We start from the raw sequence: 24,104 nt of genomic DNA on the forward strand, positions 1-24,104 counted from the left end.
ATATTGGAATACTGCTATCATGTCCCCCCTTGTCCTTCTCTTCGTTAAACTAGACATACCCAATTCTAGCAATCGTTCCTTATATGTTTTAGCCTCCAGTCCCCTAATCATCTTTGTTGCTCTTCTCTGTACTCTTTCTAGAGTCTCAACATCTTTTTTGCATCGTGGTGACCAAAACTGGATGCAGTATTCCAAGTGTGGCCTTACCAAGGCATTGTAGAGTGGTATTAATACTTCACGTGATCTTGATTCTATCCCTCTGTTAATGCAGCCTAGCACTGTGTTGGCCTTTTTGGCAGCTGCAGCACACTGCTGGCTCATATTTAGGTGATTGTCTACTAGGACTCCGAGGTCCCTCTCACAGTTACTACTATTGAGCATGGTGCCACCTATGCTGTACTTGTGCATTTGGTTTTTCTTGCCTAAATGTAGAACCTTGCTTTTTTCACCATTGAATTTCATTTTGTTAGTTAGTGCCCAGTGTTCAAGTCTGTCCAGATCCTTCTGTATCTTAAGCTTGTCTTCTGGAGTGTTGGCTATTCCTGCCAACAACTGTAATGGTTATTAGGCGGTGGGAAAGCATGTGACCAGGTGGGCCTATTAACTGGGCTCACTTTGGAAGGATGTGGCGTGATGCACGGGACAGGGTATAAAAACCTCTGCAAAAATTGATTCAGGTGTGGACTCTGGGATTTTCCATTACCAAGAGTTTCACCAGCTTTTGCAAAAGCTTTAATAAACTTGTTTTCCAACATCCTTGGAGTTGAATTTTTATTCCTCACAGTACAAAAGAACAATCAGAAAGGCCATTGCTTCCCCTATTTTAAATTTCAAGAATATCCTACCATATTATTATTGTTCTAGCCAAATCATAATTTCTACATCTTGTGAAGGCTCTTGCTTTAATATTAACTTACTCTACTGTATATCAGCTTTCCATAACTTGACATCCTTCAAATATATTGGGATTACAAATCCAACAATTCCCAGAGAGCTCATCTTTACTAGTGTTTATGGTAACTGTCATCCAATTTATATATACAAGCTACCTAATTGAGGAATGCTCAACTAAAAGGAAATGCAAAAAAAAAAAAAAAGCAGAAGTAGGAACTTTTTTTCTTCTGTTCTGATAATCCCAAACTAAAAATATGTTTACTTAAGATACTTAGTAAAATATACATGCATTTCTACTGATCGTTTCTTAATAAGCTGCCTGCGTGCACGTAAACACCCATACCCTCTTTAGCTCTAAAAGGTACAAAAAGAGAAATTTATTGGAATCATTAGATTATCTTTTCTCCCCACACTCTCCTGCCAATTTTTGCTGGTCCATGAAATGGGATGGCATTCAAATGTGTATGGTTAGGAAAGAAAGTCACCACAGATGGCAAAAGTAAATATCTTAAAATTATTTTCTTCAGCACAACCTGTATTCTGCACATGCTTTTTTTTCCTGCTTTAGTGTGTAAAATCTACTTTATTCCTTCATTTAAAATGCTGACTGTGGTTTACTACAATAGATGCTCTGGTAAGAGTTTGAAGATACTTTGCTGCTGCATAAATCAATTTTTCAATTGATGTAAAAAGGTTCAACTTAATTAACGCTTCCATTTAAAGTTCCACGTGAGAGTGCCTTGGGGAAAAATTCATTCCATGCTAATTTAGGTGTCTAGATATGCTATGTCAGACTGCTCAATTTTTAAATGGACAGAGGGATTAACACTGGAGCTCTGCCAAACTGCAATGCTCACAAGGGTGACTACAAGAAGAGCATATATGGCAAATTTTTTCTGACTGGTTTCCAATGTCCAAATTCCAGAAAACAGAAAAACAGGAGAAGGAAAGGACAAGCAGCAGTCTTTTCAAAGGATGCAACTCACGTTTGCATTTGAGTACCATGATTATAAACTGGCAAGAAGCCATGAGCAATGCAATTGAGAATGGTCCCAGTGAAAAACCCTGAACAACCATAAGATTGGTCTGCAAAATCGAAATAATGATATCCTCTCACTGAATTAGCTTGAGAAAATATAAATTCAGCATGAAATAATAAGTGTGATTTTGACAACTTTTCTTTAATGTAAATGGGACATAAAGGAATGTAAGTGATTAGTGCTAAAATGATTAAATATCATGAATAATCAACGGTGCTCTAATGCAGGGCTTTTCAACCTTTTCACCCATTGTATCACTTTTAGGATATGGCACTATCTGAGTACCACCAGTCGCCTAGCAAGGTGTCAAAAACTTGATGACTCCCCCCCCCAAAAGGAAAAAAGTGATAAAGTACAGGTAGTCCTTGACTTACAACAGTTCGTTTAGTGATTGTTTGAAGTTACAACGACACTGAAAAAAGTGCCCCCCAAGCCACATCTGAGCAAGACACCTGCCTGCCCGCCTGGCGGCACTCTTCCTCCTGTCCGAGGTTTTCATTGTTGTGAGCATTTCTGTTGAGGATTGGCAGTGGGGTTGGGGTGGGGAGTGTTTGGTTTTTATTCCCTCCATCTGCTGGGTGGTTGCAGCAGGTTTTGGTCACTTCACATGACCCTTGGACACTGTGACCATCATAAATATGAATCAGTTGCCAAACATCTGAATGTAAATCATAAGACCCTGGAGATGCTGCAACATTCCAGCAGATTGGCTCTTCTTCTGGGCTCAGCAGAAGTGCCAGGATCAGCGCTGAGCTCCAGCTGGATCCTGGCACTTCCACTGAGCCCTGACAGTCCTGAAGAAGCGCCGATCCTGGCGCTTCCGCTGAGCCCTGACAGCCCTGCAGCTCCAGCCATCTCTCGCTCAGGCTTGTGCGGTGCTGCCACTGGTTCAGCTCATTCCCCTCCCCCGCTACCACTTTTCTAGGATGGTCTCGTACCACCTGCCAGGTGCCAATGAACCACAGGTGGTACTCGTACCACTGGTTGAAAAGCCTTGCTCTAATGTGCCTTCAGTCTGTACTATGTATGGCTAAAAATTATGGCAAGGCAAGTCTGAAAATCTTTGACAAGGATGGCTCAAGAGAAATGAGTGCAAACCATAAAAAGAGATATATGGTGAATGTCCAAAATGTAATAGCATATTTTACCTTAAATTTACAAAACCCACCCTAAGTATTTTATGCCATCTCTATAGAGAGATAGAGAGGTTTATATCCTGTTTTCCTCAAGAAGCTTCAAATGGCACAGAGAGCTTTACCTTTTCAATTTTTCTCACAAAACAATTCTGACAAGTAGGTTGGACTGATCCTTGGCTGTTTTCACATGAAGTGAACAACCTAGTCCATTCCAACATTCTTCCTAAAGACTGACTTCTCTCACCTCACCTCTTTTCTTTCTTCTTTTGCCAGAGCAAGTCCAAACAAAAGCATCAGTGTGCTATGATAACAGCTATCACCATCATGGAGAGCTTCAGACGAGCTGCCTGTGTCTTATTTATTCTCATACCATGTTTCCCCAAAAATGGGCCCCTCCCCTACACCGAGACCTACCCTGCTTTTTGGTGGAGGGACTAATATAAGCCCTACCCAAAAATAAGCCCTAGTTAAGACCTTGCCCACTCTGTCCAACCTTGCTGCTGCAATGGGTTAGGAGGCCGTAAGGCATACTGCGCTGCTGCCACAAGAAGGCAAGGCAGGTGGGGGAGGGGGTGGAGCTTCCCCACGCTTACCGGTACTTCAGCCCCCCCCCCGCCAGACCATTTCTTGATCGATGACCTTTCACTCGCCTCCCAAGCTGGACTGCCATGTTATGGTGGATGGGATGGGTGGGGTAGGCCTGGTCCCTCTCTGCCATTTTGGAGCCAGGGGGGAGTGATGGTAAACGGCTCCACTGCCACTGTGCGCCACTGAAGGGGCTGTCTTTAAGCTTTACCCCACAGATCACCTGCCAGGGCACAGCCGCCACCTCTTTCTCCGCCGCCACCTCTCTCGGCCGCCTGTCTCCGCCAGCCCTGTCACCTGTCATGCAGAGAATGGAGAACGCAGCGGCTCTGAGCAGGGATGCAGAGCAGAGAACAGCACTTGCTTGCTGCCTGCATTGCCCAGCGTCTCCCTTCTCCTTTCTGGAAACAGCAGCCCCATTTTCTGCTGCTTCTCCTCTCAGCACAGCTCCTCCCGCTTCCCAAAAGCATTTATTTGCTAACCTGCTTTCCAGCTCTGGCGTGTTTCTCTTCTACTGCAGGGAAGCAGAGTTTGTGGGACTAAAAAAAGTTCAGTCAGACCTTCCAACGTCTCGCAAAATCTTTTTTTCCCTGCCAATCAAGGAATGGCCTGGCTGGGGGGAAGGCTGAAGTACCAGTAAGCAGGTGCGGGGCACATGGGATAGCTCTACCCCCTCCCCCACCTGCCTTGCCTCATTGTGGTGGCAGCGGCGCGATATGCCGTGTGGCCTCCTGCTGCAAGCGGCCACAGCAGAAGTAGACCAGCAGCTGGGGATGGGGCTGTTGGTGCCACAAGGCGAGGCAGGTGTCACAAAAAATGTAAGACACCCCCAAAATTAAGACCTAATGCCTCTTTTAGAGGCAAAAATAATATAAGACATGGGGAAACAGGGTAGTCCCATTATTTCTCACTAGCCATGGGAGGGAGCACAAACAACGCCAGAAAGAAATTTACTAGAGTAGCTCCATAACTCAAGGGCTGCCTAGGATGGTCTTTTGATCTTTGGAAAGGTAAGGATTATTTATGCTCTATCAGTATTTTGGGCAAGGATGACTAGGGGAAGCCTGATTTCATTCTGAACAAATTAGATCTATTTGGGGCTAAATTTAATCTCTAAAGACCATTATATCATTTGAATGTGTCATGACAAACTCTCTGCAACTACAAGATCTAGTCAAGCATCTCAAATGAACAGGGCCAGTGGATGACCATGGTTGTGAGTGGACTTGGACAATACCATAACCATTCCTTCATTCAGGCTTTCCACCAGAGAACATTCTCTATTGTCAGGTTACATAGAAATAGAGAGAAGTCTTAACATCTGTAATTAGTAGGATATTCTGCATCACATGGGAATTGTGCATACTTTATGTGTTTTACAGAAACACTCTGGTACTCATATAAGACTGTTAACTTACTCAAGTTCTCTAGAAGATGTTTACAATCATCTGTAGCAACATCATGTAGTGTTCGGTTGCACTTATCTTTTCTTTCAGCCTCCAGTCCCCCATGGCTACACAAAACTTCTAGACAGCTCTGGAAAGTTAGTAACAATATAGTTCGAAGGTTACAAGGGATCGGTATGAACTGGTTTCAACTTTTATAATCTTTTAAAATGAATGCTTCTCATCACTGAAACAAGTTATATATAAAAAGAACTAGCTTTCCTTCAGACATTTTTCAGCATGGGATTCCATGAATTTATATTGCATATTGCAACAATATTGCATATTGCACACACACATATATACATATATAAAATAAAATGTTTTCTTTTTGATTACAAGCAAAACATACCTAATACTTATGCAGAAAATAAATAGACTGGATTAATTACAAGCCCCATTATTCCTAAGGAGTGAATATACCAGGTAAACTTTGAAGAATGATAGAAATTATAGTGTTTATCAAAAGGCTCTGGGTTGAAGACCATGGTACAGGCTTTTTATGATATAACTGAATAGGAAAAATATATGCCACAGAACCCAGATTTGAAAAAGTGATGCTCTGCATTCATTTACTTTAAAGGGGAAAGATGATTTATAGATGTGTCAAAAGCCCAATGAGTTGATTGTAATAAATCTGATCAATGTTTATCAGTTTAAAAGTCTAAGAAGTATTTTGCTTTAATGTGGAAATTAGGCAGTTTATAAGCAGGCCATTTTTCACAGTCTGCACATATAGCCATTACTACTGTGGAGTCCACTGCAGTTTATATAATAGCCAAGTAGTACTCCAGTTTGAGTTGGCTCTTTTAGAAGGACACTATGTAAAAGGGCAATAGGGGTACAAGATCTATGACTTATTCATTTAATTTAGTCTTTCCAATTATACCCAGCTAAAATGTTTCTATTATGTCCCTTAGAGCAGGGGTGTCAAACTGCCGGCCCGTGGGCCGGATGCATCATCTGGAAGTCGCGCCCACCCCATTGCCAGCAATGGCAAAACCGTCCCGATACGTTGCACGTCACGTGACATTGCGAGTCTGACATGTCTGCCTTAGAGGATAAGGAATAGCATAGAATTTAGACAGTAATTTTATAAGCCAACAATTAGGAAGTTGGTTCCACAAGGCACAACACTGGCCACAATTGTTAGAGTACAAATATGTGAATTAGATTAATACTAGTTGCTTTATTTTCCTTTGGTGGCAATGAACCTGTAAAGGATTTTCATGTTTGTCTTTTGTTACATAATTTTAAATTCTATAATGTAGGATATTTACCTCAATCATCATTCCAGTCTTAAAACTGGTTTACATTCTCCTTCATCTTCATGACAACACATCCATATTTTTTATCCCCAAACTAACTTTGTCCCCTTTTTAAATAGCATCCTAAATTAAGATAAAATTTGGCCTCAAATATTTCAGCCAAGCATACCAATGCAATTGTCATTTAAATCTGATGCCCAACATCCTAAACAATGTGCTAGATAAACAAATTGACCTTAAAGCCTTTTGATGCTGCTATGTGGGCTGCAGTCCAGCCATCTTTGTTTTCACAGTTGATGAGATCTGCAGGAACCACGGGATTTGCTTTATGGCTAAATAAATCTTCACTCTCTAAGCTCAAGATGTTGTTAGCATCTGCTTCATTCTCAAAGCTTCCATCTCCTGATTTTCCATAATACATCAAAAACTTTAGGCAATCAACATTATCAGCATCAACAGCAGCATGAAATGGAGTCCAGCCATCCTAGATCAATTAAAAACAAATTTAAAACAAGTTCGGGATCCTTAATAAATGAATTAGTACCACAAATGAATGAATGAATGAAAGAATGAATGAATGCACAAATAAGCAAACATATTCTTAAACCTGTTCTCTTCTAAATATCTCATGTTTTTGCAATACTTTTGGTAAAGACTCCCTACTACTACCTTCCATATATCAGAATCTAATCTGAGAAGAAAATGCTTTATCTGACTTTTTGACCATAGCTGCTTTTAGAAAGAGAGAAAGAGACTGTAAATTAGGGAATAGGGCAAAATGAGTTTAATGAGTGCAAAGGATGCTTTTAGCTGTATGAAGTAAAATCATAAAAAAGTATGGTAAAGAAAGCTCATCGATAATAATGTCTTGTATTCCTAGGAAATGTAGAAAAAATAGCACCACATGGGAACACTGATGCAAGTATAAACACATGCTTATTGAAGAGAATTTATATTGTTTGGAGAAATGCATTTTGCATTTGTTTTCTTTAACTTCAGCTTTATTTTATGCATTTCCCACCAACTTCTAGAAATATGAGGTATGATCTTTCGTATGTCCTTGCTTTAAAACTGTAGCCTCTATTACAGTTACAGATATAACAGTTTATAACATATATGCTGGTTCTGGTTTTTTAAAGGCAATTATTATGACCAAAACAAGTATTTTAATTCATACCTTCACTTAGATCTAAATGGGGCATCGCCACCCAAAGACATTGCAGGTGATAAAACTCTATTGTTTCACCTCTACTAGTGAGCTACACAATACTGAAATGCTAAGATAGTATAAGAAATCCCTGAGGAAGCCACCTATATTTCTTCTCCCCCCCCCTTCCTTTTAATTTTGTAGCAGTTTCAGAAGTAAAGCAGACACATTAATTTGGGCAAAAGTAGAGCTAGATCTAGGGATAAATATATGGATGATTCCTTACCATGCTGGCTGGAAATTTTAGAAATTGCATTTTAAACTCTAAAGAATATCAGTTCAAGAAGGGCCACAGTAGATCACATGTTTTTGGGCCAAATTTCCAACTTATTGTTCTTTATTGGATAAAATAAACTATCTTGATAAGATATATGTTATATGGATTATATTTTTCTTGGTAGTTGAACAAATTTTGGGATTTGTTCATTGCCAGCTATGTAGATCAGGGGTGTCAAACTCAATTTCACTGAGGGCCGCATCAGCTTTGCGGTTGCCCTGGGGGAGTGGGGGGTGGGGGTGGGGTGGCCAGAGTGGGTGCAGCCTACTGGGTGGGCGTGAATGGAGTGGGTGTGGCCTACTGGGTGGGCCTGGCCAGTTCTACATCATTCGCATCATGAGTGCCTATGGAAGCCTGGGCAGGAGTGGGACAGATCTGAGGGTCTCTGGCAGAAGGGGGTGAGACCAGGGCAAGTGCCAAGGCATGGTCCACCAGGGCAAGTGCCAAGATGGCCACCAGGGCCAAGGCAGCAGGGGCCGTTCCCTCATTGTTTCCAGGATGGCTTTGCGGGCCACATGAAACCACTTCGCGGGCCGCATCCGGCCCCCGGGCCTTGTGTTTGATATGTCTGATATAGATACTTCCATTGTTCTGCTCACCAGTAAGACAATTATAGTCATTATTGGAACCTTGTCAGATATTTAATTTATTATTCTGGTTGGCTGCACAGTCAGCCAGATGCTTGGACTGAACTTGGCATTTTTATCCATTTATCTTTCCCAAAGACCTAGGATAGGCGGATGTTTTATTATTATTATAATTACAAATTTTACACATTTATATAAGAATATGCTTACTTTTTGGCACTATGCGATGCTAGAAGTGTTTTTCTACATTAGCATAATGTAGAAAGCACAAAAGCCAAAGGAAGTACAACTTCTTTGGAAAAAATTTTCAATTATGTTTGATTTATTTCTTTAAAACAGCCAACCTCTGAAAGCATATATTTACTTTATTAATATACTCTGGGTTCTCTTCAAGTTATGTAAATTTTACACTTTTTATTACTAATCCTTCTCCTTTCACCAATTAGTACATTTCAGCTGATAGAACAAGGCTTCTCTGCCCTTAAATGGCAAATTACAAACAGCAGTATTTTCCAGTATTCTTTATTCTGAAAAAAAAAATGCAACCTTCTTCTTCAAAATGCAACTGCCTGCACTAATTTGTGTTGCAATCAAGGTCAAAGGTCAAGTGGTCAAGATCAATCAGGAAATAATTTTGTCAATTAGCTTTTTTATCACAGAGGCAATTACAAATAAAGGATAAAATAATAATATTGATATTATTTTTAAAGATCCATTTCAAAAGTTCTTTAGGCCTTGTGGATTATGTTCCCCAAGTAATTAAAACTATAATTATTCACTATATCATCTGACTGAAATCCAATGGAAGTGAATAAAAACACAATACTGCATTTTAACAGCATGACTGCCCACATACGTTTTGCTGCCAGAATACCATTTTCTATGTCATTACTTTTTTGATATCTGCAGCATAAACTCCCAACACCTCTCTCTTTTTCTTGGATGCAATAAAAACAAAAGAAATCATCAAGAATTTGCTGCTTTTTCATGACATTTGGCAGGCTTGCTAAATGATGTAGTTCAGCTGAGGAAATGTAATGGGATTTTGATGCGAAATTATGCTTGTGCAAATTAATTTACCCATCAATAATATGCATTTGATTATTATATAAATTGATATACTTTAGAGGCTTTAGAAAGAGTACTCAAGTTTTGAGATGGAGGACAGGACATTAAGAAAAACAATAGGTAAGCAAAATCATATCACCCCTAGTCTTTCTCTTCATTAAATTAGACATACCCAATACCAGCAAATGTTCTTTATGTTTTAGCCTCCAGTCCCCTGATCTTTGTTGCTCTTCTCTGCACTCTTTGTAGAGCCTCAACATCTTTTTTACATTGTAATGACCAAAACTGGATGCAGTACTTCAAGTGTGACCTTACCAAGGCATTATAAAGTGGTATTAACACTTCATGTGATCTTGATTCTGTGTATGTTAATGCAGCCTAGAACTGTGTTGGCTTTTTTGGCAGCTGCAGCACACTGCTGGCTTATATTTAAATGACTGTCTACAAGGACACCAAGATCCCTCTCACAGTTACTACTATTGAGCCTGGTATCACCTATGCTATACCTGTGCATTTGGTTTTTCTTGCCTAAATGTAGAAACTTACTTTTTTCATCATTGAATTTCATTTTGTTAGATAGCGCTCAATGTTCAAGTCTGTCAAGATCCTTCTATATCTTCAGCCTATCTTCTGGAGTGTTGGCTATTCTTGCCAGCTTGGTGTCGTTTGCAAATTTGATGAGTTCCCCAACTATCCCCTCATCCAAATCATTGATGAAGATGTTGAAGAGCACTGGGCCCAGAACAGAGCCCTGGGGCACCCCACTACACACTTCCCTCCATGTAGATGCAGTTCCATTGAGGACCACACGGTGAGTACAGCTGGTCAGCCAGCTATGAATCCATCTGGTGGTGATGCTGTCTAACCCATATTTTTCTATCTTATCAAGTAGTAGATTGTGGTCTATTTTATCAAATGCCTTACTGAAATCCAAGTAAATTATATCCACAGCATTCCTCTGGTCCACTAATTTTGTCAGCTGATCAAAGAATGCAATAAGATTTGTCTGGCATGATCTGTTTTTGACAACACATGTTGGCTTTTGGTAATTAGTTTGTTTGCCTCTAGGTGTTTGCTGATTTGTTGCTTAGTTTTTTTCCAGAATCTTCCCAGGTATTGAGATCAGGCTGATAGGTCTGTAGTTCCTGGATCCATTTATTTTCTCCTTTTCATGAAGATGGGAACTACATTAGCTCTTTCCAGTCTCTGGTAGTTCCCTGGTGCTACAAGATCTTTGAAAGATATAGTTCAGTGGTTCTGAGATCACGTCGGCCAGGTCCTTCAGAACCTTGGGATGTAATCCATCTGGTCTTCATGATTTGAACTTGTCTAGGGTTAACAGGTTCTCACTTACCATTTTCTTGCCAATTTTAACTTGTATTCCTAATCTGTTTTTTATGGTACTGTTTTTGATAGGTTGGACTGTTTTTTTCCTTTTGTATAAAGATGGATGCAAAAAAAGAGTTAAGCAGTTCCTGTTGCTTGTCACCTTCTTGCCACTTTCGCCCACTAATGGACCAATATTTCCTTGACTTTTTTCTTGTTTTTTACATGCTGAAAGAAGTTTTTTTTTTTTGTTATTTTTGACTTTTGTTGTAAGCCTTAGTTCATTTTGAGCCTTAATTTTTCTCACTTTATCTTTGCAGGCTTGGGCTATTTGCTGATATTCTACCTTAGTTATGTGCCCCCTTTTCCACTTTTTATATTTGTCCTTTTTGTCTTTCAATTTATCAGAGAGTTCTTTATGCAGCAATGCTTGTTTCTTCTGAGAGCTGTTATTTTTCTTCTTCACTGGTATTGTGCTAGCCTGGGCTTTTATAATCCCATTTTTCAAAGTTTCCCAAGCTTCTTGGGTTGTTTTCCCCTTGAGGATTCTCATTCATGGAATCCTTCCCATGCTCTCTCTAAGTTTATTGAAATTAGCTCTCTTAAAGTCCAAGACTCTACTTTAACTTTGTTCTGTTGCTTGTGCTTGCATAATGTTGAATCCCAATATTGCATGATCACTCCCCCCAAGGTTCCGGTAACTTCAACACCTTCTAATTTCATCTCTGCTAGTGAGAATTAAATCCAATATGGCTGATCCCTTAGTTCCGTTCTCTACTTTTTGAGAGACAAAATTGTGTGCTAGGTTATTGGCAATCACTCTCTTAGCCCATCGAATCTTGTAGGGCTCCTGTGGGGAAGACTAGCACTATATAGATGTGCCTTGAATTCCTGACCAAAAGGGAGGCTATAAGTCTAAAAAGCAAACCAACAAAAATAAGATACATCTCAACAGAAATGTTGACTGAGAAAGAATTCAGACTTACAGAGGTATTTGCACTTCTATCTGCTCCAGCTTCCAGTAAAAGTTTGACACATTCAATATTTCCATTTCTACAGGCCAAATGTAAAGGAGTCTCTCCTTTTTCAGCAGCATGATTAACATTGGCATGATACATGATTAATAATTCTGCAGATCTAAGGAAAGAAAAATTGACAAAAGAGGGTTAGGAAAAAGAAAAGATATATAAAAATACCTGACCTTTACAATGTCATTCATCTACAATCTTTTTAAGCATGCACACATTTAAACTGGGTCAATCAGTTATATAAACTGGCTAGATAAATGCAATACATAAATAAATCAGAGCATGGAACAATTCAGTCCCAAACAAACAGTGTTCTTAGAATATATAAGAAGCAAGCATAAATAAAGAACTCCAAACAAACAAAAAACTACACAGGAGCAAATATTTAAAAATGCACTGTTTGCAAGAATATATAAGAGAGACTGTAATATTAAAAGCAGACACAGAATTTTAAATATTCATATTCAATATTTCTGTCTACAAAAACATTTGCATAGAGCAGACATGTCAAACACAAGGCCCGGGGGCTGGATGTGGCCCGTGACATGGTTTCATGTGGCTCACGAAGCCATCCTGGAAACAGTGAGGGAATGGCCCCTCTGCCTTGACCCTGTCCCAGGTCGCCCGGGAGCCAATGTACAATTTTGTGGTGGCCGTCTATGCTGAAACGCATTCAGTCTTAGCTCCACAAGGCTGTCTGGAAACAGCAAGAGACTGGCCCCTGCCGCATTGGCCCTGCCCCCTGGGCACGTGCTGGGGAAGTGTCACCCTTTGTGAGGAATGAAGAAATGCACCATCATCTAGAAGTGGCCAGCAAATGGCCCTCGCCTACTTCACATATCAGGCTTGATGGGCTCCGGGGGAAGGGTTTCAGCAGGCAGTGAGGTGCTGTCCTCACAGCGCCGAGAAGCTGAGCCAGGCAGCACAAATCCAAAAAGAAGCACGATGCCACTCAACCCCCAGCCTGCCCAATTTTAGCAGGCAGCAAGGTGCAAAGCTGGCGAGCTTCGCACTGCCCAGATCAGCCTCTCAGTGCTATGAGGAGAGCGCCCCCGTGCCTGCCGAAACTGGGCAGGCTGGGGGCTGGGTGGCATCGTGCTTCTTTTCGGATTCGTACTGCCTGGCTCCAGGAAGCCCGCGGCACCATCCAGCCCCCCTCGCATGGTCTGAACAGTGAGGCTCTTCCAGTGGACCATGCCTTGGCGCTTGCCCCAGTCCCATCCCCTTCTGCCAGAGACCCTCAGATCTGTCCCACTCCTGCCCAGGCCCCACAGGCACCCTTGACGTGAACGTTGAAGAGCTGGCCATGCCCACACATTAGACCACACCCACTCCAACCACACCCACCCAATAGGCCGCAACCACCCTGGCCACACCTACCCCCCCCCTCCGAGGACAACCGCAATGCTGATGCGGCCCTCAATGAAATTGAGTTTGACACCCCTGGCATAGAGAGATGTAATTTAATATAAATGGAATAGCTGAGAGTAAAACAGTCCTTAATTCAAGACTCTTTGTTGTTCATTGTTGTTAATTACCACTAATTGTGTACTTTTTCCAATTTTCTTAAAAACATTCAACTATACTTCCTCAAGAAGAACAGCAGACTTTGACAAAATACAGCTTCAAAGAAATACCATTTATCAATTATTTTTTTACAGAATCCTAGATGACTGACCAAAATAGATTTGAAGGAAATATTATGCCATACAGTTCCAAGCCTATTCACTGTGTTTAAATCTCAGGTTCTCTTCCCATTTTTTTTTTAACTTTTGAAACAGCCTGTTATATTTATTATGAATTTTGCATATTCCTTTGATTTTAAATGATATCTATTTACTCTGTGCTTTACATATTGCTAATATTATTGGTTGTTTAGGATGTCATAAGAAGACTGAAAACACCTAACGAGCTTAAGAAGGAAGGAATTTTTGACCAATTCTTCTGCAAAATATAATCAGCAAAAATAGGTTTCCTGTAAATAAATAATATAGAAATATTGGCAGAAGCCTTGCTCCCTAATCCAGGCTTGAGAAGTCTTAGGGCTAGTCCACATGACCAGCCTTCACCTGTGGAAGAACGGGCCATGGCCCTAAGGGCAGGTTTATACAGCATCATTATTGCTCTGCACCCAGCCCACTGGGAAAACAATGTCTGTTGCCTTTTTCTGTTATGCATCATAAATAACATTTTCTGACATGAACTGTTCAAGCAGTGCTATCTGGTTCATTTCTGAATTATATTTCATTGTAGACAAGCTTCCTCATTCCAACTGGTTACTATGCACTATGGCAGGAAGCAGGACTCCATTAATGAGCCGAGGTGGCGCAGCAGTTAGAGTGCAGCCACTTTAGCTGACTGTATTTAGCAGGTCAGCAGTTCAAATCTCACCAGCTCAAGGTTCACTCAGCCTTCCATCCTTCTGGGGTAGGTAAAATGAGGACCCAGATTGTTGGTAGCAATTTAAATATATATATATATATATACATTGCTTACTGGTGTACACCGCTTTAGAGAGTGCTTGCACTTAAAGCGGTATATAAGTCTCATAAATAAATAAATAAATAAATAAATAAATAAATAAATGCAACAACGGAGTCCCTCAACCCTGCAATTGCTTAACTGACACACACTGTGTCAGAACACAGTTGTTAGGAGGGGGGTGATTTCTTTCTTCTTGAGGGTTCTGCCATAATCCTGGGGGGGGGGGAAGCTATGGGTGCTCAATGTATCCTCTCTGCTTTCCTCTGTGTGCTTGCTCTTTGAACTGTTTCCCTTGATGCCTGCCTGGGGTGAGAATGGAATGTGCTTCCGGCCATCTGCCTTATCTCTAGCTGTGGAAGAAGAGGCACAAAGACCTAACAATCTAACAGCCTTGGGAATGGCGCCTTATCAACCCTGTTCCCCTAGTGGATTCACACCTGGGGACTGGGCCGTTTGAACTAGCCAGATAGACTATTGGGGTGGGGTTTGCCATTTACTCTTTTAACTTATTGATTCGTGCGGGAAACACTCAGATGCTGTCTTCTATTCCTGCTGTCAACTTCTCCTAATAAAAGTTCATTTTGGAATGAAGCTGTTCCAGGAGTTCTGCTTTCTTGGGAAGGGGGATTGAGGCGGGTCCTTACACATTGAAAATAAAAATCTCCAACTGCTATTTCAAATTCAAATTTCAAAAAATAAAGCTGGATTAAAAAAAAGTTTTCTGGAAGATAGCGACTCTACTATTTGCATGTCTTTCTCAGACAGTGCTCAGTATGACAGCATCAAATATGAAACTGCAGAATGGAAAAGTTGTGCCTATAACTATCTGATGGTTACAGAAAGCATGATAAAGCACATTACAGAAAAAAAGCAAATCCTTCTGGCAAAGGAAAAAATTCACTTTAGGTCCACATACGGCAATTCTACAGTAGTTAATTCTGATGCCTAAGCCAAATCCCTTTCCAGAATCTTTTCAATATGAGTTCTAAATATTTCAGCCTTACTACTTGGTCTCTTAGTCGGAACTGATTACACCTGAGTTATTAGATAAGGATTCACAAAAAATTGTTAACTAACTGCACTGTCTTCATATTATGCACTAAAAGAACTATTAAATACATTTCAAATGTTTTGAAATCAATTTCTGCTCTGTATTTATAATTTTTGCACCACTCAAAGGTTCTTTTTAGTTACATGGATCCACTGGGGTCCTTAACCTTTTTCTTCCATGGATCTCTTTGAAAATCTGGTCAAATCTATAAAACCCTTATCAGAAAAATTATATTTAAATACATAAAGTAATAAAAATTAAATTGTAATTTTTTCCCCATCGTAGTTCAGGGATCCTCTGAAATCTATCCATGGACATTCAGGAGTCCATGGACCAGAGGTTAAAAACCCTTACAAACACAGAGCACAGCATCTTTGATTCAATTATAAGGAAGTGTTTATACCATGAACTAAAAAGCAACTTTTTAGTTCATGAGTCTGTAGAAAAGAGATCAGCAAAGCAAGAACTAGCCCAACCAATTTGAAATAAGTTTAAGATGAGATAATATGCATGCACGAAACAGAGAAAAAAGTGTCTATTACAGCAGAGGTCCCCAACCTTTTGGGTGCCAGGGACCAGTTCCGTGGAGAGAGATTTTTCTGCGGACTTGAGGGTGTGTGGTTTTGTGTGCTGCCTCCATCTTGCAGATGGGGCATTGCTTGTTTGTGCAGACTAGTTGCTGGCATGCTGCAGCCCGGTATTGGTCCACGGACTGGGGGTTGGGGACCTCTATATTACAGGAAGACTTAATCAAAGGATCTAAAGATATATAAGAATTTTTCAGAATGAAGGAGGACCTTTCAAAATATCAGAGAATTAAGATAAGAGGAGAAGCAATGAAAGTAACATAGTCCTCAACTTATGACCACAATTTGGGCCAGAATTTCTACTTTTAAGCAAGGAAGTTGTTAAGTGAGTCATGCCCAATTTTATGATTGTTTTGCCATGGTTAAGTGAATCACTGCAGTTGTTAATGTATGTAATCATTAAGTGAATCTAGTTTCACCATTGACTTTGTTTGCTGGACACCATACAGTCAAACATCTAAACTGATGGAAGGAAGAAATTAATTCAAACCTTTGTTATAATTCTGTGCTAAACTCTGTGCCATGCCACCAAAGAGAAATGACAATCTCTAGAATATAAATAGGGTTGTCACAGGTCAGGGATCAGTTGAGAAGACAACTCTGCAGAAAAACCTGCACCACCCTTCTCTGAATTATGCACAATTCCAATATTTACAGCCTCTCAATGATTTGTGATTACAAAGCATTATTATTGCCCCTAGAATAGAAAATGCTGCATCAAACACATATACTACAATTACAGATATAAGTAAAAAACAGGCATAAAAGACAATAACTTACATAGCAAATAATATAATAGAAATAATATTGGTGATCAACTAGGTTAGCATCTAGTATGATGCTTTCTGGTGAGAAAGGCAGGTCTAAAGTCACTTGTTGCTGCTATAACATTTTTGTGCACTGCTCTACATTGCTTTAACACCACTGTTGTTGTTTTTTTGAAGCTTAGAATAATTTGGACAAAATGGGAGCAAGTAAGCATTTATATTGTTACAATAAGTACACTGAAATATATAAAAAATGGGCTGCAACTTATCTACAGATGCAGTTGACAAAACATACAATAACTACCTTTGAATGTTGTAATTCTAGTTTAGTAGGAAAAACTTTTAAAACATCTATTACAATCATTGCAATGTGATGTAATAATTTTTTCTGCTATTTATGTCAGAGATACAGATTGGCTAAACAATGCATAAATGGTCCTTCATTTTGTTCCTAGACACATGCACAGGTTTTGTGTCCCTCGATATTTAAGGCTACAATTCCAATAATTCTTGGAAGTCTTTTAATTATACTGGATGAAGCTTATGGGTATTCTAGTTTAAATATTTGAAAGGTATCTGCCTTAACAGAAGTAACATGATTGTCTTAGTGTTAATTGCATTTTAAAGTTTAATTGTATTTAAAGAAGAAAAAAAAAACCAACTCCCGCCACTTATCCACCCAATCCTCAGAATTCATTTTTAAGAGCAGAAGCAAAGTGCTCTCTGATAGAAAGTTATAATGAGTGAGAGTTTCTGCTTTGGCAAATGTGGCATTATGAAGTTTCCATTCTGTTTTATTGTAAACAGGAACCCTTCCCTTAACTGATGTCCTTCCTAGGGGAAAATTCTGGGTATTATAATTCAAAATATCTGAAAAAAATTGATGCAAAGGAAAGTAGTTAGTGTGGCTGGATTGTGACTTCCTTTTCTTTTTTTACTGCCATCTAGAAACCTAGGTATCTTGCTCACTTGACTGGGCTACACATGAGAAGGGTTCAGAACCTTAATTGGTGGACAGGCTGCTGACTGCTACACAACACTGAGAATGTATGGCACTTGGGCTGAAAACCTTGCACTGTTGCCAATCAAGCAGAGTTTAGGTGTCAGTGTAGTGTGGCAGATTGCTTGTGGCCTGAATAACCTCTCACCTATCTCAAAATAAATTTGTCTTGATAAAGCAGAAAATAAAACCTTTTAAAGAGGCCCTCACTTTTTAATGTCTCTGGGACTCTCAGTAGAATTCCTTCACTTCTTTTACTTTCAGTTTATGGCAGGTTCTCTCTCACGAGCTACACTCAGCCCTTGCTCTTTTTCCTTTTAGAAAGCGAATATTTTCCTCTAATAAATGGCTTTTATTAACAGCATTTTAGCTATTAGATTACAATTGTTTATCAATTATTGTTGGTTGCACCCAATATTTACACTGGATTTGGCATTTTTATCCACCTGTCAAGTCCTTCAGAAGGGCCTTGGATAGGCAGATGGGGTTTTTTTGATGGTGTTTTTGATATTGGCAGAGGCTGTAAGTTGTTCCTAATGAATTTGCCTTTTGCCATTGACCAATGGTGATTTTGTCAATCCTGATAGTGTTCAAGGAGTGATTCAGTTTTGGGGGGGATTGCACCCAAGGCACCTGTTATTATCGATAGTGTCTTTGCTTTCTTTTGCCACTGTTCACCTACTTTTATTTGCAGATTTGTATTTCTATTTTGTTATGTTCTTCAGTTCTTTCTCTTGTATTCTGCTGTTTCCAGGTATGCCACATCCAGTATTCAGATATTTTTGTCTTTCTTATCAACAGCTGTTAAATCTGGGATGTTGTCTGGCAGATACTTGTCTGTTTGACTTCTAAAGTCCCAGAGCACCTTGGCTTCTTTAATTTCTTCATTTTGTCTATTTTGTGGTGACACCAGTTCTTGCTTGCAGGCAAATGGTATTTCTTGTCATCACAAGTATGTCTATAAAAACACTGAATATTCTGTTCATGAATCACATGAATCTCTACCATTTGTGGGAATAATGGTTGGAAACATGATAAGTACACCTGAAAGATCCACTGAATGAATTATCTGAATATCTGAAATGCCTGCAGATTAACTAAACAAGATAAAGAGGGACTGTAGCATGGAATTGTCCAAATTTATCAATCTCAGAATTCACACACTAGGTTAAATCAAGAACCAACATAATAACTTTTATTAACCTATATGAAAAACGAATTCTCCCCAGGTTGAACTTTTTGCCTGCATGTTCAAATGAAGAATATCAAAGGTTTGGTGATTCCAAGTGGGAGGTTTGGATGATTCTAACAAAAAGACTAATTTTTGGTTTCTATTATATAATCCTTTTAGTGGATTGTCCTATTCCTTTTCACTACCACATTCCCATATGTTTTTGATAGCTATTTGGGCAAATTATAAGAAAGAAAAAAGAAAGTGCTTTGGAGATGGGGTAGATGTAGGATTAAATCACTAATCCTCCTAGGAAATTTAAGCTCCTAATAGTTCTACTGTAACAATAAATTTGTAGAGAGTGTTATTGCCACTTAGGTGGCTTATGGACCTAATCCTTTTATTCTTATCACTAGAGAATGGCTCTTCTTTATCTATGATGCTGGAGTCCAAGTAAAAGTACCTCATATTTATATGAACATGAGATAGACGAGCAGGGCAATAACTTGAAGAGATAGCTTTGAAGCCAGGGGCACAGCAAGCCCTTTCTTTGGCTGATGTACTTATTATTGACTTTCTGTTTGTAAATTTGTTCTTATTTAAAAAGGAAGGCCTCATTTAAGAGGGCTTCTGAATCAGATTGAGGCCTATAGAGAAATTTGGAAATGTCTTCTACTTTTTAGATTTCTGTGAACAGACTGCAACCTAGTCAGCATGCTGAATCATTTAGAAGTGATCTATCCCAAAGGTTTGCTTCTATGTTTCCCTCGGGATAACCGAGGCATAGTCTGATGATAGCCCTTTCTCTAATGTATTATTCCCGATTAGGAAATGAGCCCATTAAATCCTTCCAGAGTTGTGATGCATAATTCATTTCAGAGGGACTGAGAGGTGTAGATTGAAGAATAGTGCTCACCCCATATGAATACTGGAGCTGTGATGTTTTATGGCAAGGTATTTTTTCCCATCCCCTTCCCTGATCTTTATACTATTGCAGACATGTCAAACTCATGACATCACATGACGTATCATGACTTTTTCCCCATTGCTGGCAATGGGATGGGCACGGTTTCGGTGTTGCACATCCGGCCTGCGGGCTGGCAGTTTGACATGCCTGTACTATTGGAATCCCCATCCCCATCCCCTTCCATAATAATAATAATAATAATAGTAAAGTTGGAAGGGACCTTGGAGGTCATCTAGTCCAACCCCCTGCTCCGGCAGGAAACCCTATACCATTTTGGACAAATGGCTGTCCAGTCTTTTCTTAAAACTTCCAGTGTTGGAGCATTCACCGCTTCTGGAGGCAGGTTGTTCCACTGGTTAATTGTTCTAACTGTCAGGAGGTTTCTCCTTAGTTCTAGGTTGCTTCTCTCCTTGCTTAGTTTCCACCCGTTGCTTCTTGTCCTGCCTTCAGGCGCCTTGGAAAAAAACTTGACACCCTCTTCTTTGTGGCAGCCCCTGAGATATTGGAACACTGATATCATGTCCCCCCTCATCCTTCTCTTCATTAAACTAGACATACCCAATTCCAGTAACTGTTCCTTATATGCTTTAGCCTCCAGTCCCCTAATCATCTTTGTTGCTCTTCTCTGTACTCTTTCTAGAGTCTCAACATCTTTTTTACATCGTGGTGACCAAAACTGGATGCAGTATTCCAAGTGTGGCCTTACCAAGGCATTGTAAAGTGGTATTAACACGCACGTGATCTTGATTCTATTCCTCTGTTAATGCAGCCTAGCATTATTCATACTATTGGAATCTATGATTGTCATGGGCTGAAATCCTGCCCATCATATGGATCAAGAGAGAGAGTTGGGAGGGCCCATAGATAGCTGGAAAGGGCAAACATGAACGCTCATGGGAGCTCACCGTTTTGCAGTGCTGCCTTTTCTATTGTTTATGGACTTGCTAATTTGTTGAAACAGTTCTACAGTGATAGACCAACCAGAATCACTATCAAAGTTTTTGCCATTTAAATATTCTGCTCAGGTTGGAAGAAGGCAGGAAGCAAGTAAGCAAGCAAGAAACCTTTTCATTGGTCAACAAGTGATTTAATTAATATTGCAGACATTTTAGAGAAGAGATTCTCTTCTCCACCCTATCTAGAATCAGTCTACAGATGGATGATTCCTTCTACATGGCAGACAAAATAAGAAGCTGCCCTTGCCCAGAAGAATTATGCATTTTACTGCAGATACTTCATCTTTATCTCCTATACATGTACATTAGCAAGCATACCAATAACAATTCTAGCCTGGGGGTATCAAATATTCATCTTTATTAAGTTCTTTAAAGATTTCTTCAGTCCATCACTCTTTCAAACAATTTAAACCTTTATGCAATTTTTCTCAGGTGTTGCAGAAAATGAAATATCCTACCCTATTCTATTCTGTCTGCAGTTAAGTGGAGTTGATAGGAGGTTTTGTCTTCTAAGCAGATTAGTTTGAAGATTGAAAGGAAATATCTTTATGCATGCAATTTCTTCACTGGCTGCTAGTAACTGCCAATGTTTTTCATATCATCTTAATTTGTGCCTGCAAAGAAATGTCTGATAAGGCTCTCAAGAAAAATCAAACTATAAATCAATATAAAGCTTCACTTTAGAGATGCTCTTGAAGAAAACAAGGCACAGCAGCCCAATTTTCCCTTTTCTACACACATATGAAAGCAAAAATGTGAACTATGTGGTGGAGAGGAATCTACAATCTCAAATACATCTCTGCATTTATATATGAAAACTAGTGATGTGTTGTATCTGGATACAGCATGGGCCTCCTTTTTCTATTTTTGATTGCTCCTTAAAGAACTCCTGACCTCTCCTTGGCTTACAGAGAACCTATGTGGGAATGGCTGTGCTCAGGAAAATATAGATTTGAATTACCAAGGCACTAAGAGAAGAGTGATATGGTTGTAGCCTTTGCTACCTGCTTATCCCAAGCACAGTTTCTTTTTTTCTGATTCCATGGAGTCATGGCATATGTCCAGGAAAAGGTACAACTTCTTTAAGGTAGACAGGTAGAGAGAGCTGTCCATTTCTAATAAAAAAATCAATTTTAAGCAGGAGTTCCCTGTAGCATAATCATAAAAAGAATCCTAAATCAGCTCATTAAAAAAATCCTAAATCATCTCAATAATGCATACTGCAAGGAAGTATTATAGGAGGGCCAAGCATTTCTTTGCCTTAATTCACTCACAAAAATTATACATTCCAAAACTGAAACTTAAAGAACGCATGTCATTTTGCTTGACAGGAAAGAAAGACATAATTGGCAAATTACTTACTTGCAATGTCCCTGAGTGACTGCTGAACACAAAGGAGTAAAGCCATTTTTATCAATAAGGTCAACTTGTGCTTCTGAAGTCAGCAGCAATCTTACACAATCTATGAGTTGAAATATATGGAGGAGGAAAATGGGAAGAGGAGGAATAAATTACAATTAAGTTTAATGACAGTTCCAAAAGTCTTTGCTTATCAAAGCAGTTTTTAAAATCTCCTGCAGTGGAATTCTTCGAAAGTTTTGAGACAGTTTAATAGATTAACTTCTAGATCGGTGGGTATATCCAACTCAGAGTTCCATTTGGTATTGGGCAGCTACCCAATTCATTCATTCAATAAATAAATAAATAAATAAATAAATGTATATGTTGTATTTTATAACAGCCTTAATGAACTATACACACTGCCAAAAGAATTTAGACATCAGCAAAATGGATTGGAAATTTCCTGCCAATTACATTTTCTGCCACAAGATGTAATAGGACATCTTAGCTTAGGATATTAGATAAAGAAAAAGTATACAGATGGTTACTAGTTATAATGGCTGTCTTAGAGCAAGATACAAAGTTCAATCAATCAGAATAGAGCTGGAAGGAACCTTGGTGGTCTTCTAGTCCAATCCCCTGCTGAAGCAGGAGACCCACTACCATTTCAGATACCGTAAATGCCGGTGTATAAGACGACTTCCGCGAGCGCTGAAATCGGTGCCAAAGACGGGAGTCGTCTTATACGCCGAGTCGTCTTATACGCCGGAAATACTGGTAGTTTCCGGCGTATAAGATGACGTTCTAGGAATGCGGCCCAGCTATAAAGACGGGGGTCGCCTTATACGCCGGGTCGCCTAATACGCCGGCATATACAGTAGGTGGCTGTCCAGTTTTTTCTTAAAAACTTCCAGTGATGAAGCACCTACAACTTCTGAAGCAAGTTCTTGCTGACTACTGTGTTTTGGCCTTGCTTAAGATTTTCCCAAAGAATTGGCCTCTGTGGGAAACAAGATACTGGATTAAATAGATTGTTGATCTGCTCCCAACAAATCTCCATGTTTGTTATGAGGTTATTTCCCTCTTAGCCATTGTGGGCCTACTGAACCACTAAATTACTTTCTAAGTCTTCTTTATTCAGTGTTGATGAACAGTTCTCAGCAGTCTGAATCAGTCTACAAACATTTTGAAACAAATTTCTATATGCAAAATCCTATGCCAAATGCAAAATATTTTGGTGTTACAAAATTCTGCTGCTAAATAGCAGGAGCTGTTCTTGGTACTGGAAGAGGAACTATGCAGCCTATATAATGGTTGTACAAGATTTTATCATGCCTTTTAGAAGGACTACAGAATAATACTTATGGAGATTTAACACACTTTAAAAAAAATACACAGTAAAAATTACATTGTTGATAATCAGTGATTTCTCACAAATTTCAGCAATGTAATTTTGATGGGAGCATATGTTGCTTTTAGACTATAGGTTACCTACACCTAATATTTGGAACTGCAATATTAATTATTATACTAGAAGCATTTGAAATGTGGATTTACAGGCGGCTGTTACATATAAGCTGGGTTGACAAGATCAGAAATGAGGAGGTGATAAGCTGCCTGAGAAAGCCAAGGGAAATCATCAAAAGAATTAAAAAACGAAAATTAGAATATTTTGGACATGTGATGCGACATCCACAAAAATACAGCATACTCCATTTAATCCTCCAGGGAAAGATTGAAGGCAAACGAGGTCCAGGCAGAAGAAGAACATCGTGGCTTCAAAATCTAAGGGACTGGTTTGGACAAAACTCAGCAGCACTTGTTCGTGTGGCTGCTGATAAAAACAGGATCGCCAACAATGATCGCCAACATCCGGTAACGGATATGGCACAAGAAGAAGAATATTAATTATTAATTTG

General features: G+C 39.5%; 1 protein-coding gene across 2 annotated transcripts in view; it reads right to left on the bottom strand.

The window, feature by feature from the left end:
* Positions 1-24,104, bottom strand: part of CTTNBP2 (cortactin binding protein 2) — a 155,399-nt gene that overhangs the window by 53,279 nt on the left and 78,016 nt on the right. For both annotated transcript variants that reach the window (XR_005556794.1, XM_039343954.1), the window contains exons 6-9: positions 22,207-22,306; positions 11,820-11,970; positions 6,604-6,852; positions 5,074-5,191 (exon numbers count right to left, since the gene is read on the bottom strand). Coding sequence is in view for 1 of the 2 variants with exons in the window: in XM_039343954.1 (XP_039199888.1) it covers positions 5,074-5,191; positions 6,604-6,852; positions 11,820-11,970; positions 22,207-22,306 (618 nt within the window). In the remaining variant the exon portion in view is untranslated. The remainder of the gene's footprint in view (positions 1-5,073; positions 5,192-6,603; positions 6,853-11,819; positions 11,971-22,206; positions 22,307-24,104) is intronic.

Source organism: Crotalus tigris, unplaced genomic scaffold (genome assembly GCF_016545835.1).
Source record: "Crotalus tigris isolate CLP2741 ecotype Arizona unplaced genomic scaffold, ASM1654583v1 scf7180000017883.2314494, whole genome shotgun sequence".
Taxonomy (NCBI): domain Eukaryota; kingdom Metazoa; phylum Chordata; class Lepidosauria; order Squamata; family Viperidae; genus Crotalus; species Crotalus tigris.